The sequence below is a fragment of the Colletotrichum fructicola genome, assembly GCF_000319635.2.
Source record: "Colletotrichum fructicola Nara gc5 chromosome Unknown KSG_Nara_v1_contig06, whole genome shotgun sequence".
In the NCBI taxonomy this organism is placed as follows: Eukaryota; Fungi; Ascomycota; class Sordariomycetes; order Glomerellales; family Glomerellaceae; genus Colletotrichum; species Colletotrichum fructicola.
The window spans coordinates 1,422,621-1,439,856 of NW_027094056.1; the positions used below are offsets into that span (position 1 = coordinate 1,422,621).

Below are 17,236 nucleotides of genomic sequence, written 5' to 3' on the forward strand. Positions count from 1 at the left end.
CAATGGGTTGTCTTTCGTCATATCATCTTGATACCTTGAACAGCGCCCATTTCTTGTGAAGCGGTGATTGATCACCGAAAACCTGTGGTCGCCGCTTGTCTCTGAGACAGTACTGGGGCCTCTTCCTTAAAGACTGCATACTACGTAGCATGTACCTATTACCGCCTTCAGCTTCTAGCCAACTTAGCAAGAGAATGACAGCCACAGTGAAGACAGCCAAATCAACAAGGTCAGTAGACCGATCTGTTTCACTTTCACTCCAAAGGCCTCGTTTGAATGGAATTCAATTGGATCTCAATTTTGTCTGCTGCGCTATGGAGATGCTTGAAGCCTAGCCCATTTTCAACGTCTCAATTTTTCGATTGCGGCAACCCCTCAAAACTTCTCTTCACTATCCTGGCCCGACTCTGCCCCGGCCTCCTCCTCGTAGTCATCATGGTCATAAAAAACCATGGCTCTAATCTCAATGCTAACCCTAGGGTCAAGCTTCGCTTCATCCAATCGCGGATCTTTGAATGCTGCATGAGGGCAACGCCTCACAACCCCCGGTCGTTTGGTTGTGTCGGCCTGAATGAAAAGCACCACGTCATCTGTTTGCTGATTGTCTTTAAAATACCAGCGGTGAGGCTTCTCGGGGTCTGATGCTGGGCACACTTCCAACAATTCAGAGGTTCTGTTGGGGTAGATGAATGGGACCTTGATGTAGTCCTTGTCCGGGATGGTGGTGGCATCTGACACGGCGAATGGGTCGCGGGTGATGGGCTTGCAAGGGCGCCACATCTTTTGTCATGTCAGTGACCCCTTTGATGTATGAGACGCCCCAACTGGAAAGGGTTACATACGTTGATGATTTGGAACCGTGGTTTGGCCAGGAGTTCAGGTGCATCATGGCCCAGCCACCGAATCGCAAGTGGTTCGGCGGCAGATGCAGACTGATCAACGTGAACGTTGTAGATAGGACCTAGAGTTCCTTTCTGTCCCACTTGTGATACACGGTTGGTGTGCATCAGGACCCGAATGAGTGAAGGTTTGGGTCTTCAGTTTGTCAGCAATGTCGGTCGGTTTTCACCGCTTGGATATCGAGCGTCTCACAGATCTTCCTGTTGAGATAAAACTTCCTCCAAGAACTCATGCATCTCATCGTAATGGGCCTTCGTGGTTTCATCGAGCGGTTCCAAGGCCCCATCTCGGTTCTTCAACTCTGGAAGTACAGCCTCAAAACGAGTCTTGTGCTTCACGTATTGAAAGCCATGTTTCATGAGCTTGAACTTATCCTCGATGCCTGTGACGTCGGTGACTATCACAGGTGAGTCAACCTTTGGCGCGAATTTGGGAGGCTCGGGGCTGATTCATCGAGTTAGATGTTGACGATGCACCTATTGTGTAGGGCGCACGTACCCCCCAATGATTGTTGGTTCTAGAGGTATGCTAGGATCACCTCCGTAATATTTCATAGTAGTATGGATTTCTTTGGCCTTTCTCTCTGCCTGTGGCGTCGAGTAGGTCGGTTCTTTGGGGTCTGCATGGTTGGCAACCATAGTGGTATGGACTGGTATGGACTGGGCTGGTACTGGATTGAGAAACGGTACTAGAAGAGTCTTGAATGAGCACCGTAGGGCACTCCTGAGATTCTCGTGATGTTGAGCATTCACCTTGTTGACAATGTTCTACTCGCACCAGCAAATGTCTCAACTTCTCGTCGGAGTTTACTTTGCTTCAATTCAATTGCATAGTGCGACGAATCGCTGTTTCGGTAATTTTGGCCGACAGCCCACACTGGTCGAGGGTTTTGAATCGTATGATCCTCCAACTTTTGCGAATTCGTATACGTTATCAATTAAGATGGAGACCGTACGGAATTTTTGGGGACTTCCTGTGGCTATTTCGTAAGGCCCGTTACTATGCCAAGTCGCATGGGTTGTCAGTTTCGGTCCGCTTTGATAAGGGCCTTTTGGCCTTACCTCCAACATACGGATGGCTGTCGGGACTTTTGCGCATTCGGAAGTTATCGATGACAAGGTTTTACAGTGAGCTGGACATTTAGTGAAGTCTTTTGAGTGACTTCGGACAGAGTGATATTCTGTTCTAATAACCTCCGAAGACATCGGCATTGGCTACTTTGGTATTCTGACATTCGGCCGAATCATTACGGAGACTTTGCTATCTGCATTATCGGACATTGTCATTGCGTCCATCAACTGGCTTTGCATTCAATCACTCTAGTTGTCGCCGCCAATTGTATTGCACGGGTTTGCAATTCGATTCGGTTTCGGGGCATGGATCTCCCAAAATCAATGTCTACCATTTTCAGTGTAGCAATCACCGACCTATTGGAGAGACTTGTAGAGTTCTCAGCACATACATATAAAGTATTGTGAAATTGTGAGACCTTGCGCAGTAGCAGTAGACTGCAATCAGCGCATAGCGTAAGGAGCAGGCATCAACACCCAAAACCATCGAGTCAATACTTCGCAATGGCACCCGCTAGTATCGAAGTGGACATTCCTGTCAACGTCTCGGCAACCAAGGCGGCCTTTTCAACAAAGGCCCTCAAGCAGTCGGGAGCTTTAGATGCCTTCGAGTCTTTTGACCCGACTCCCATTACCGGTCGCGAGTTTCCCACTGCCAACATCGTGGACTGGCTCAAGGCTCCGAATTCAGATGATCTGATTCGTGATCTCGCCATCACTGGTGCGTGATCACTTAGCCCCAACCTCTAGTTCTTGACCGGTACTGGTGCTGATGTGGCAAACAGTTTCTCAACGTGGTGTTGTCTTCTTCCGCAAACAGGATGATCTCACTCCCGAGCTTCAAAAAGAGCTTCTCACGCGACTTGGGGAGCTGACTTGCCGTCCCGCGGAGTCTGGGCTTCATATTCATCCGGTATTCAACGCAGAACGAGACGATCAGGGAGATGATCATGTCGTCAGCTATATCCACCAAAAGCAGACGAAGCCTTCATTCGTGAGAAATAAGGACCTAGCACCTGATGCACTCTGCCCTAAGAAGCAGAACACATCGGAATGGCACAGCGACTGCTGTTTTGAGCCAGTCCCGGCTGATTACTCTTGCTTGCGTCTCACTACGCTGCCTGCTACTGGAGGTGATACTCTATGGGCCAACGGCTATGAATTATACGACAAGATCAGGTAGGCAGCGATGTTCTCAGTCACCAAGCTCTTCCGCAAATTAACTTGTTGCAGCGAGCCTTACCAAAAGTTCTTGGAGACTCTCACCTGCACGTTTGAGCCACCTGGTCTTAAGCAAATGTGCGATGCTATGGGAATCAAGCTTTATACTAAAGATCGTGGTAACCCCGACAATATCGGGGATGTAATTGTAACGGGCTAGAGCCCGGCCGAGATCTCCGGCTTTGCCGGAGCAGCTACCGAGATCCGGCTCCGCCGGATCCACTATTCTGCTGTAGCACACCGCCTAGCCCCGGTCTGCATCACTGCTGCTAGGCGCCTATCCCTGTAAAGTCCTTTCCTCCTTCTTCAGCTTAGAATAGTCAATCGACGGCACCTCTACGTTGAACAAGCCTAGGGGCCAGCCCCTTACATATTCTAAGCTCGACAACAAAAGACGCTATACGAAACCTCACGAGAGCGATATGACGATTCGCTAGAGGGTAGTGCAAACGAGAAGACGCTATACGGAACCTCACGAGAGCGACACGACGATTCGCTAGAGGGTAGCGCAACGAGAAGACGCTATATGGAACCTCACGAGAGCGGCACGATGGATCCGCCAGAGGGTAGCGTAAACGACGCGATGAATGCTGAGATTGATCGCCGGATCAACGAAGCGGTCAACGCAAGCGTCCGTCCTCTTCAGGACCAGATGGCCCAGCAGACGGCCCAGATGACGCAGCTCTTGACAGCTCTGAATGGGCTTATGTCAACGGATAGAGCAACCCCTACGCCGCTTGCGAGCAGCGTAACGACCCCGTCCACAGCCGATACAACTATACAGGCAACGAGCGACGGTATAACGATGGCAGCTAGAGGGCGGAGGAAACATCAAATACCAAACCCACCAAAGTTTAGCGGCATACGTAAAGATTTCCAACGTTGGTTCCTAGAGATGAAGGGAAAGATACGAAGAGATAGGGAAGCTTTCGACTGTGATGCCGATATATTCGCATACATCTACGCAAGGCTGGAAGGCACAGCTCAAACCATGGCGTCACCCTACTACGCTCAAGGCGGAGCAGATGGAGCGGAATCCTCCGATCAGTTTATGCAATACCTTGAGACTCGCTATGGAGATCCCAATGCAGAAGCCAGGGCACTGGATAGGCTACGTACTATCCGACAGAAGGAAAACGAAAGCTTTGCTACATTCCTCCCAAAGTTTGAGAAGGAGTTAGCAGAAGGTGGAGGAGGACACTGGGCAGACGCAGTCAGAATCAACTATCTGAAAGGAGCCCTGAACTCCACTCTGCGGGACCGTCTAATTAGTGTAATCGATCCCCCGAAAACCTACCCAGAATACGCCCGGGTCCTTATGATAATAGGGTCAGGGCTAGATAGTAGGACCTACCAGGAACGTCACGAACGACGACGATACCGAGATGCCGATGGGGACACCCTCATGGCTGGAGTCAGCCGGACTAAGGAGCCCAGAAGAGCCGCAAAGTCACAGCGCTACCGCAGCGACTCTTCCTCATCAGAAGACAACATAAGGCCCCAGAAAGATAACCGTAAATGCTATAACTGCAATAAGATCGGCCATATTGCTACACGGTGCCCTAAGCCAAGACGTTCAGGGCCTAAGAAGGTCAAGAAGGTTGAGAAAGCTAAGAGGCGAGAGGAGAGCAGCGATAGTAATGCTATAGAGGAGCTAGGAAGCTCTGAAGCTGAAGAGAGCTCGGGAAAAGAGTAACTCTAACGCGAAGTCGGGCGTTAGAGGCCAAGCCTAGTGACATTACAGAATGGAAGCAGTTCAAGCATCACATGAGCAGCAAATCAGCAGTGATCACTACCCGCATACACAAGGGCACTCAAGCAGACGCCCTAGTAGACACTGGGTGCGATCTATACTCCCTTATCGACCACGACCTCGCCCGTAAGCTCCGCCTACCGGTAGTAGACCGCTCTGAGCGGCTGCTAGGCAGCTTTAGCGACGCTACAGGCGCTACAAAAGCAACAGGTGTAGTTGTCTTCAACCTAGAGCTGTGTGGTTATGATGAGAAGATCTTTGCATATACCGTACGTAGCCTTGGTGACGACCTGTTCCTAGGGAAGCCTTGGATGGAGAGGAACCGTATTCTATACGATGCCGCTGCACAACGGATACGGCATAGGAGGGGTGGCGTAGACCTACGCTTAAAAGGCGAAGAAGAACCAGATCGAGTAAGGGAGATCAGAGCCGCGCGTCTCCTTCCAGGAGCTCCTTTCACTGCACTCTATAGGAGAGCACAACGAGACACCAAACGAACTGCAGGATACGAAGTCCGAGCCATCAGCCTAGCAGATATACAGAAGGCCCTTACGAAGAAGACTGAGAAGGCAGATCTAAAGGCCCTCCTTCCGCCAGCTATACTAGCTGAGTTCCACAAGCTGTTCCAACCTGACGAAGCCGCCAACCTTCCACCACATCGTCCTGGGGTCGACCATAAGATCCCTATCAAACAGGATAGTAGTGGTAATGAGACTGTACTACCATGGGGGCCGCTCTATAGCATGTCACGAGAAGAACTCCTCGTCCTCCGTAAGACCCTACGAGACCTACTGGATAAAGGCTTTATCCGCGCCAGCAGCTCAGAGGCATCAGCACCAGTACTGTTCGTACGTAAACCAGGGGGAGGGATACGCTTTTGTGTTGACTACCGCGCCCTTAATGAACTCACTAAGCGCGACCGATACCCTCTCCCCTTAATCCAAGAGACACTACGCACTGTTAGTGCTGCTAAGTGGTTCACGAAACTGGATGTGGTTGCAGCGTTCCATAAGATACGAATTGCTGAAGGAGAGGAGCATAAGACGGCCTTCAGGACAAGATATGGGCTATTCGAATGGCTAGTTGTACCCTTTGGGCTTACAGGAGCCCCCGCTACATTTCAACGATATATCAACGGAGTGCTTCGAGAGTACCTAGACGATTTCGCTACGGCATATATGGACGACGTACTGATCTACTCAAACGGCTCACGGCAAGACCACGAAGCAAAGGTTAAGCTAGTACTACGGAAGCTTGCTCTTGCAGGGCTCCGGCTAGACCCTCATAAGTGTGCGTTCTCTGTGAAGACAGTCAAGTACCTAGGGTTCATTATCACCGCAGGAGTAGGCATCTCCTGCGATCCTGAGAAGCTGAAGGCAATCAAGGAATGGGCTGCGCCAAAGACGGTTAAGGGAGTTAGAAGCTTCCTAGGGTTTGCAAACTACTATCGGATCTTCATCCCAGCATACTCAGAGATTGCTGGACCCCTTATATCTCTTACAAAGAAGGGCGTCCTATTCCACTGGGGTAAAGAGCAGGAAGTAGCATTCCAGGAGCTTAAGAGGATCTTTGCAGCCAAGCCTATCCTACATCAACTAGACCCTGAGCGTACAACCTACGTTGAGGCTGACTGCTCAGGCTTCGCCCTTGGAGGAGTACTGTCACAAGAAGATGAGCATGGGAGACGTCACGCAGTAGCATACCACTCGCAGCGGCTGAATGCCGCCCAGTTCAACTACCCAATCCACGATAAGGAGATGCTAGCTATTATTAGCTGCCTACGAGCATGGAGAGCGGAACTGCAGAGCGTCAATAAGTTCAAGGTTCTATCTGATCATAAGAACCTGAAGTACTTCATGACAAAGCAGAGGCTCACAGAACGACAAAGCCGATGGGCAGAGGAGCTGTCTCAGTACAACTTCGAGATACAGTACCGGCCAGGAAGTGAAGCAGTAGTGCCAGACGCACTCTCTAGACGCGAACAAGACGTACCTACGTCTCTAGAGGACGAGCGCGAACAAGGCCGGATTCTCCAGCTTCTTCCCGAAGTAGCCCTTACCTCAACGCGTACACGACGCGTAGAGGCAGCCCCATCAGTGCTTGTGTTCACCGACGATAAGGAACTACAGCAACTCTGGGACCAGACCCAAGGGCAAGACCAAGTCTACCAGCAGGCATATAATGCTGTGAAACAACGAGAAAGAAGCTTCCCTCCTAGCCTCAAGCTAAAGGTCCAGATTGCTGAGTGTGAGATCGATAATGGCAACCGACTACTATTCAGAGACCGGATCTGGGTACCAGGTAGCGAAGACCTAGATAGCGAGGCGAACACACTACGTACTCGTATCGTTCAAAGCAGCCACGACTCAGTACTTAGTGGCCACCCTGGTAGAGATAATACCCTCGCGTTAGTCAGTAGGCGCTTCTACTGGCCTGGCCAGTCACAGCTAGTACGACGCTTCTGCCGCAATTGCGATGGCTGCGGGCGAAGCCACATCTGGAGAGAGCATCGAAAAGGACTTCTGAAACCTCTACCAATACCGCAGCGTATACGAAGCGACCTCGCTATGGATTTCATTACCGACCTTCCCCTTACGGATAAGGGTGAGCGATACCTTTGGGTAATTATCGACCGGCTAGGAAAAGGCGTAACCCTTGAAGCTATGGAAAGTATGGAAGCTGAAGCCTGCGCTGAACGATTCCTGAGCTGCCACTTCCGCTTCCACGGCGTCCCTACTTCAATCGTGAGCGACAGAGGAAGCAACTGGACGAGCCGCTTCTGGCGGCAATTCTGCAAGCTTTTAGGAATAGAACAGCGGCTCAGTACTGCCTATCACCCACAGACTGATGGCGGCCCAGAAAGGATGAACCAAGAGATCCAGGCCTACCTACGCAATTACATTACCTACTCGCAGAAGGATTGGGCGAATAACCTCCCAGCAGCTCAACTAGCGCTCTGCAGCCGCGATAGCAGCGCTATAGGCATGAGCAGCTTCTTCTTAGAACACGGATACCACCCAGAGCCTGTCCGGGTTCAAGAGGCAGACCCAGAAGACCATGGGGGCCGTCGCGAGGACCTGGCACGCAAGTTGGTAACAAGGCTCCAGGACGTGATGGATATGGCACGGTCGACCCTTGCCTCAACGCAGCAACGCTATGAGGAGCTGGCTAACAGGAAGCGCCAGCCTACGGAGAGACTAGAAGCAGGCGACAAAGTCTGGCTTCACATGGGCCACTACAGGTCTCCTAGGCCATGCAAGAAACTGGATTGGTTGCACCATAAGTATACCGTTACGAAGGTTATCTCACCATACGTGGTAGAGCTTAACGTGCCAACGGCTATATACCCACGCTTCCACGTGGATACCCTGAAGCGTGCAGGTAACGACCCTTTACCTGGGCAAACGCTAGACGACGAGCAGCCGCCCCCAATTATAGATGACGAAGGCGAGGAGACCTGGAATGTAGAGAGTATCGACGCCGCCGCCTGGAAGCGTCGAGGGCGTGGGAGACGCCGTGAAGTGCTGGTTAAGTGGGAAGGATACGCAGAGAGAACCTGGGAGCCTATCGAGACGCTCCAGGGGACGGAAGCGATGGAGGCTTACGAACAACGTTACGGCCCTGCGATGAAGCACGACGGAGACCCAGCTCTAGCGCCACGGACGCGCCGCCGGAGGGGAGCGGGGAGGTAATGTAACGGGCTAGAGCCCGGCCGAGATCTCCGGCTTTGCCGGAGCAGCTACCGAGATCCGGCTCCGCCGGATCCACTATTCTGCTGTAGCACACCGCCTAGCCCCGGTCTGCATCACTGCTGCTAGGCGCCTATCCCTGTAAAGTCCTTTCCTCCTTCTTCAGCTTAGAATAGTCAATCGACGGCACCTCTACGTTGAACAAGCCTAGGGGCCAGCCCCTTACAGTAATTAAAGCTGTACACCCTGTTGTGAGGACCAATCCCGTCACGGGGTGGAAGAGCGTTTTCGCTATCGGCGGCATGGTCAAACACATCAATGGTGTGACGGCCGAGGAGAGCAAGATGCTCATCGACTGGTTCCATGAGTTGGTCTACAAGAACCATACTATGCAAGTGCGATTCAAGTGGAAGGATCCCAACGACTTTGGTAAGCACTTCACCCAAGAAACCCATGAGAAGCACGATGCTAATATGATCGTCGGGAAAGCTATCTGGGATAACCGCAGTTTCTACCACTCAGCCACTTATGACTTCTGGGAAATGGGTGATAGACATGGATGCCGAGGATCTGGAGTTGGCGAGAAGCCGTACCTTGACCCGAAGAGCAAGTCAAGAAGAGAGGACCTTGCAGACCTCGGTGGGTACTAGACTACAGCACATAGTCTTCTCAGGTACAAGAATAATAATCATTGGAAGCGAATTGAGTCTCAGAATCTGGGAATTCCTAATTTCATTTGCTCTTGGTAATTTCGCGATCTGATCCTTGTCTGCTCTGCTCAATCACTGCGACGATAGTCAATTTCCTTGCCAAGCTCTTCATCAGCGGCACCAAGAGGTGCAGATTCACCAGAGGCAGGTTTTCAATAAAATAGCATGAAATTTGTGCTGGTAAGGAACCTTACCAGCTACTGTTCTGTGTGTTTTATCAATAATTTTGCCCTTGAAAACAAATAACTATCGTGAAATTATTGCGCAATGACCATCTCACTGGAGCGTTTGGCGGATGACGTCAGCCGCTGAGCTCCCTTTGAGACGCTGTATTTGAGTGGACTCATTCACCACTTCCCAATTCCTCACCCAACAAACTGCCAACCGCGACCCGCGATCTTGCGAAAATGTTCAAAAAGAAGCCCACGGTGAAGTCGCTCTCACCCCTGCGGTCCTCCGACCGTAGGAAGCTCGCAGATCAGGTCATCAAGGACTACGGCCTCGACTCCAAGCTCGTGGCGACCACGGACGGGCAAACACCAGAGCAAAAGGCGGAAGCGCTCGCCATGCAGACCAATCTCCGAAAATCTCTGTTCCCCGACAACCTCCAGTCCGCCCGCTTCACCACCACCTACGGCCCCGATCTGAAGCCGACCTCCGGCACCTACTACGTCGGCAGCCACGATGGCGAAGAGCCCCGCGTTCTATGGTTCCAGATGGAAGGCATCGTCTACCCCACGGTGTACACCCTCTGGTCCAATCCCGATATCGTCCCGCTTCTCCACACCCCGGGCATCGTCGTGAAAAAGCTTCAGGGAGGCGCTGATCTGATGACTCCCGGCTTGTTCGGCGGGCCGCCGTTCCCCGAGAAGGCGAAGAAGGGTGCCGTCGTCGCCATCGCGAGCTTGGAGAACCCGTCGGTGCCCGTTGCGGTGGGAGCGTGTGAGATCGACGTCAGCGCGCTGCAGAACGTGCGGGGTGCGAAGGGCCATGCTGTCAAGAATTTGCACTGGGCCGGCGACGAGATGTGGGGGTTCAGCACCGACAACAAGCCGGGCAGGAAGGCTCCGGAGGAGATTGCGGGATGGTTGAAGGTCTTGGAGGCGCGTGGACTGGTTGAGAGCTTGAGCGGGCTGTCGCTGGATGACCCAGATGAGGATGGAGGGGTTTCTCTTGGAGACGACACTACCCCCGAAGACGCCGGACCAGCAGCACCCGAAGACGATATCCCCGACTTCACACAGCCCGAGATCGATGAGGCGTTCCGCAAGTCATTCCTTTTCGGCATCCACCAACACAAGTCTTCAAACTCACCACCCAACTACGGCCTCGTCTTCCCACTGTCCCAGTCTTATGTCATGTCGACCCTCATTCAGCCCTTTTTGCCGGCGCATACACCACAGCAAGCACAGCAACTGCAAATCAAGAAGACATCGTGGAAGAACATCAAGAAGTTCATCAAGAGTCTCGATAAAGAGGGGCTTCTGAAGAGCAAAGAGAAAGGGCAGGAGACGGTTGTTACGGAAGTCAAGTTCGAGAACCCCGCGATTGTTGATTTCAAACCGTATCGCCTACCCAAGAAGGAGACGGCTGGCGGCACATCACTTGGTCGCGGCGAGACTGCCACGAGCAAGGTCGATGTTGGTGACGACGCGGTGGGACAGAAGCTGAAGATTGTTTCGTACTTTAAGCCTACATCCAAGTTGCAACCAATCTTCGACTCGGCCTCAAAGCCACTGTTCACTCAGTCAGAAGTACGCGATGCGGTGACTGCCTACATCGAGGGCGAGAACTTGGTCTCAGAGACAAACAAGCGCATCGTCAAGCTCAACCCGATACTCGCCAATGGTGTGTTCACTGGCTCTGGAGCAGCTGACAAGGACGCCCTCGCCAAGGGCGCCGTGGCCCGAGATGCTCTCATTGACAGGGTCTTGAGCGGCATGTCCACATCATACGCGATCGTCCGGAACGGAATAGACCCCAGCAGCGTCAAGACCAGAAGCGGGTCACCGCCAAAGATTCACATCACCATCGAGACAAGGAGCGGAAACAAGACTGTCACTAAAGTGTCCGGGCTGGAACCATACCACATCAGCCCGAAGCCGCTGGCTGACGAGTTGAGAAAGGTCTGCGCTGGGTCTACAAGCGTTGAGCCGCTGGCTGGTGGGGCGAAGAAGACGGAGGCACAGGTCATGGAAATCATGGTACAGGGTCCTCAACAGGCTGCGGTGGTCAAGGCGCTAGAGAAGAGAGGTGTTGAGAAGAGGTGGATGGACCTTGTGGATAAGACTAAGGGGAAGAAGCGGTAGAGCCTGGTTGGTGTATCAAACTGTCGGAACAATGAAATTCTACCGTCCAACATGTCGACAAGAGAATTTGCACAAAGTGCAGTTCATATTTAACGTCAGAACGCTACATCACAACGAATCCCAAATGCAGTTTTCGTTAAAACACCAATTTCGGGTGACATCAAGAGATGGATCAGCATAGCCAGGGCTTGTGGATCAAATACATGTTATCTTTCGCAGACGAGGTCGAGATGTCACTATCCATCCTACAAGTACATGTTTATGAGTGCACGAAAATGTTCTGTTTGAAGCCAATTTAATCAAGCAATCTGAATCCCAAGCCGGGGCGTTTTTGGGAAGCACAAACCACAGATACCTTGTGCTCTAAATCATTAGGCTATCTCTATTCATGCCAGGTGTATGTTTCTTGCAATCTAGGCATTATCCACGCCGTGATGCGCTCTTCTGGCGGTTCTCAGTCTTCGGGTAACTTTGGAGGTGAGGAACAAAAAAACCCCCAAGCAACATAATCTCCCAAGTTGCATGCCTAGGTCGTAGCCGTACCTTTCCGATAATGCCAACGGCAGAATAACAATCAGAAGGAGAAGCCAGACTATAACAGATAGCCCAAGAATGTGCTTGCGAAAGAGATGATCGATCTTCTGGGGAAATTAGGTCGAAAAGCACTGCGAATAAGCAGTTGAGGGGTTGAAGCAGGAGTATGTTCGTGGCGTACGATATCGTAACAAAGAGTGCGTTGCTGAGTCCACTTATACCGAGAACAATCATTACCGTTACAGGAACCACTTGCAGACAGGCTAGAACGGTGACCTGTTCCATCCATTGGTCCTGTCTGTAGTGCGACCTCAGCTGGTCGTCGACTTCTTCCGCGGTCACCTCGGCCGACATCCGATCTGTGCGTTGTGTAGACATCAAAAACCTGGACAAAGGCTTTGACGAATTACCTGGTACTTGTGTGGATTCTGCTGAGGCTTCCACGCCCTCCCAGGATGGCAATTCTGTGTTGTGGGACAGATTCGATTGTGTAGTTAGTTGTCTCATTCTATGACACTCTGCATCACTGGATTCGACCTGTGCTTGTGACGTCCCTTGAGTCTCGAAACGTGATCCAATGGCAGTCGAGACACTCAAGCCTGGAGTTCCTGTTACCATAGGTCGACTGGCCATGATTGGTAATACCGTTGTCATTATCGGTCCAATGAGCAAGAACACAGGTAGTATCTGCCCGAATTCCCACGAATCCTCATCGACTGTGACAGAGTGTCGCACGCCAATGATGCGCAAAGTGCCCCAAACCGCAGAAACAAGCAGCTAGTAAACCTAACAGAGACATAATTCGTTAGTGCTAAAGCCACAGGATACTTTGCAATGTCCATATCGCATGAACAAATACGTACATCTGAGAGCTCAGAGGATATGAGATCAGCATAGAGAGTTGCTGTCAAGTTTATCGCTACTCGGAGAAATAAGATGGAAGTCCAAAGTCTGGCTTTCCACCCCACACGGGGCTTCTGCGACAAAGACAAAATGCCTCTTATGTCAAACTTGTTAACCCTTGACCTGACATTCCGCCTAATAATGGTCGACCATTGCTGAATAATCTTAGCCATCCGTGTGAAGAATGTGAACACAGTCAGAACGATTGACGTTACTGCGGAGTGAAACCCTTCAGTTGAACTCAAAAAGTTATCACCGTACTTGCCGGCCGCCACACATTCTGCAGCTTTATCGAATATATGTTCGCATTTCCTCCATTGAATGGTTTTCGATGCCACGGACGCATGGAAGAAGCATCGCGCGTTGGATCTCGGCAAGCCTCCGTCAGGGCGGCGAAATTCGGACTCTGCAACCTCCTCGTGGTGCCGCCTGGGAACCTATCTTTTCTAAAGGTAGAGCCAGTGCAGAGACGTTACGGCGCGCAAGTGCAAGTGGTGGCGGGCGCTGCGCACGAAGTTTTTCTGGTGCGGCGGAAGGGCGGGATCGGACCAGAAGTGAGGGATTTTGGCGTCGCACAAAAATTTTCACACGCGCCACCAACCACCAAAACACCAGCAAAATCGACAGATATCGAGAGACCGAAAACCGAAATGCGAACGCGAAGCTGCCCAATTTCGAGGGAACTAGGTAAAAACCACCCGACACTGCTTCTCGGGGCAGAGACAGGGCACCCTCACGCCTCCCAGATCTGGGAAATACCTCCAGACAGACAGACACTGAGGCGGGTTAGTCATGGGATAGATGGAGGCTACGCCGGCTGGGTAGCCCTCAGGACAGCCTAGGGCAAGACATGGTCGGCCTGCCGAAAACCAGCTGTGAGGCTGGAAGCACGGTCGGAGACGGCGGCGGGTAACGGGAAGCTGGCCCGGGGGGTTGTGCCCTCGGACAACCAGTGGGCCGTAGCAAACACATTCGAGCAGCAGGCTACAGAAAGGAAACAACCCCGACTCGCACTCGGGCTGCTGGAGGAAGGAGGGTGTTGAAGAATTGCCCCTAGGGGGACCGGTCGGATATGGTATCGCCTTAGGGCCCGGCCTCCGGGCCCGGCCCTCACTCGGATCGTACCCGGGGTATCACGGCATAACGGGAGGAACGCTTGGGTCACCGCTCGCGCCGGGATGGCGCCGCGCGCTTTGGAAGCTGGTAGGGTGTCGCTATTGTGGACTGGACGTAGGGGAGGACCTGAGAAGGGGTGTGTTTGGCTCGAGAGGACGGACGCGCATGTCGGTAGGCTTAGAGAGGGATATGCCCTTGCGGCCTGCTTAAGGTGCAAACTTCTATTTGGGTGGCTAAGGACTGGGCGGTGGCGAGCCGGTGGTCTGGACGCCCGCTAAAGGGGCTGGCTACCCCTTTGACTATTAGGACCCCTAGGTACTGAGAGGGCTCCAGTAGACTCTCTCTCCCTGTTTTGGGGAAAAGGTTAGGGATTGCGGACTGTAGGAAATAGAAGGCCAGCCCACAGCAGGTTGGAGCCCTACCAGGGAGGGCAGCAGTCGACCTAACAACCTGTCTTACCCATGAGATCGAGAAGGCTCTGGATCTAGGGCTTACGGCAACACTAGCCACAATGGACGTCAAAGGGGCGTTTGATTCTGTCCTACGAAATCGACTTATTATTAGGCTACGACAGCAGGGCTGGCCTAGCAGTCTGATCAAGCTGATATACACCTTCACCTCTAGCCGAACTGCCCGGGTTAGGCTAGAGGACACAACTACAGAGGACTTTCCTCTTACCTGCGGGCTGCCACAGGGCTCGCCACTATCCCCTATTCTCTTCCTGCTATATATAGCTGATATCCTAGCTGACGATCAGAAGCTACGGTTTGGGTATGCAGACGATATAGGCCTGCTGGCTTCTAGCCCACCCCTTGAGGGTAATGCTGCAGCCCTCAGCCAGGAGATAACTCAGATCCTCAACTGGGGCACTGATAATAAGGTTGCGTTTGACCCAGCTAAGTGTGAAGCAATCCACTTTAGCAGAAAACATAACCAGTCAAGAGACCTACCAGATATACAGGCAAAGGACCTTACTATTAAGGCCTCAACTAAGCCTATACGATGGCTAGGGGTCTGGTTTGATAGGAAACTCACCTTCCGACACCACGTTGAAACAAAGGCAGCAGCAGCAAAAAAGGCAGTGCAGTTTCTACAGCACCTATCAAACACAAAAGGGGGGCTCCCAGCAGCTGCTGCACGGAAAGCAGTTATTGCCTGCGTCCTCCCAACAGCCCTATATGGGGCCGAGACCTGGTATGCAGGCTTAAATAGACCAGCCAGGAACAGAAGCAATACTACTACTGCTGGCAGCAGTGCTGCCAACCAGGTGGCTACAGTTAGTACAGGGCAGAAGGGCCTGGTCAAGAGGGCAGGGAAGGTTATAACAGCAGCAGCGAGGGCCATCCTACCTGTCTGGAAGACCACGCCAACTAGCAGCCTCCTCCGAGATGCTGGCCTGCCTACAGCAAAAGTAGCCCTTGAGGGAGTACGCCTACGCTTCGCCGCACGCTTACGGAAGGTTGACCAACAGCACCCTTTAGTCCCTAGGCTCTCACAGCCAGGACGGCAGCAAACAAGGCTTCAAAGAACAGCAGCTCTCCTACCTAAGTGCCCAAGGCCGCTGCTCCTACAGCCACAGTACCTCCTAGGACCGCATGACCCTACAGCTGGACAAAGTAAGGAGACTGCAGCTAAGTCGTTTCAGGCCTGGCTTAAGACTGTGCCAGATAACCATACAGTTATCTACTCAGACGGCTCAAAAGCCCCTGAAGGGGCTACAGGGTTCGGCTTTGTTATCTATCGCAGTAATAGACGGATAGCCCAAGGATGTGGCCGTCTCAGCATTGCAGAAGTATTTGATGGCGAGGCGGAGGGGGCGAGGGCAGGGCTCCAAAGGGCCCTCCTTACATCCCAAGGCCAGCCTATACACATCTGTATCGATAACACGAGCGTTATCCAGGGGATTCAAAGTAGAACCCCAGACTCCTCTCAAGCTGCCTTCTTAGAGATTCAGGCGGCAGCCAGGATATATACTATACAAATCCACTGGTCCCCAGGGCACCAAGGGATAAAAGGAAACGAAGAGGCTGACAGCCTAGCCAAGGAGGGCACAACGCTGCCGGTCCCTAGAGGCTTACTGCCAACCCTATCAGGGATTAAGCGGCTTGCTAAAGAACGCAAACAGCACCAGCATAGGAAATGGTGGAAGCAAGAGGCATCCCCCCGTTATACCCAGCTAGGGCTGAAGGCCACCCTTGGCTGCCCTCCTGAATTAGCTCTACCAAGAGCTATCCTTCATCATCTCCTAGCAGCTCGATCGGGCCATGGGGACTTTGAACAATATCATCAACGCTTCAACCACACAGAAGCACTACTTACCTGCTCCTGCGGGGAGGCTAAGGAGGTGGACCACCTGGTCTACTGCCGAAAGACATTAGTGAGGAGGCAACGGTGGCCTACCCTCCACCCTTATAGTCGGCGGGAGCCTCTAGGACCTGTGGGCTCTCTAGAGCGCTACTTTAAGGGGCTAATCATCGACTCAGAAGGCTTTCATGCCTTCCTCAGCGTGACAGATTTCTTTCAGAAGATCTGCCCGCGGTACTAAGAGATAGGCTGCAGCCTATCTCTAAGCAACCGGAAAAAAAAAAAGTTATAACGGAACTAGGGCACCAGTGGGAACTAGGGAAGGATGGAACACGTAGTAGCCTGCGGGCAACACTTGGAGGACGTTAGGAAGCGGCATGTGCTTAGAGTATATAGCTAGAACCTGCGGCCCTCCACGCCATATACCCTTCGGGAGGTCTGCCGCAAGGGCGTTTGCGTCCTTGCCGCCACGGCGTTAAATATAAAACAAACAAACAAACAAGCCTCCGTCAGTGCGATCATGGACCATCCAGCTCATCCACAGCGTAGGCCCAATCGCCACTAGAAGTAAGATCCATAAGATGACCATGAGTCCTAATCGCCATCTCCGTTCATTTTGGTGTTGGTGGAGGTATGCTCGTAAAAGAGTAAGACACGCGATGTGTGTCAAATTTGAGAACCAAGCAAGGTAAACAACCACGTGCCAATGGTAAGCAGACATCTTGTC

General features: G+C 52.2%; 3 protein-coding genes across 3 annotated transcripts; 2 read left to right on the plus strand and 1 right to left on the minus strand.

Moving 5' to 3' along the window:
* Positions 1-375: 375 nt before the first annotated feature.
* asaB-0 (Hydroxylase/desaturase asaB) lies at positions 376-1,538 on the minus strand (the record flags this gene model as incomplete). Its single annotated transcript, XM_032022686.1, has 4 exons — positions 376-780; positions 843-1,035; positions 1,093-1,344; positions 1,399-1,538. 4 exons carry the CDS (start codon positions 1,536-1,538, stop codon positions 376-378), a joined length of 990 nt encoding a protein of 329 aa, XP_031880410.1.
* A 936-nt stretch (positions 1,539-2,474) lies between these two features.
* Positions 2,475-9,363, plus strand: Tf2-6-3 (Transposon Tf2-6 polyprotein; the record flags this gene model as incomplete). Its single annotated transcript, XM_032022685.2, has 9 exons — positions 2,475-2,691; positions 2,756-3,149; positions 3,204-3,333; positions 3,586-4,883; positions 4,925-5,792; positions 5,859-8,632; positions 8,845-9,062; positions 9,123-9,272; positions 9,347-9,363. The coding sequence occupies 9 exons, from the start codon at positions 2,475-2,477 to the stop codon at positions 9,361-9,363; spliced, it is 6,066 nt and encodes a 2,021-aa protein (XP_031880428.2).
* A 387-nt stretch (positions 9,364-9,750) lies between these two features.
* Positions 9,751-11,652, plus strand: TMA64 (Translation machinery-associated protein 64; the record flags this gene model as incomplete). The annotated part of the gene is made up of 1 exon (XM_032022682.1): positions 9,751-11,652. One exon carries the CDS (start codon positions 9,751-9,753, stop codon positions 11,650-11,652), a length of 1,902 nt encoding a protein of 633 aa, XP_031880426.1.
* Positions 11,653-17,236: the final 5,584 nt, after the last annotated feature.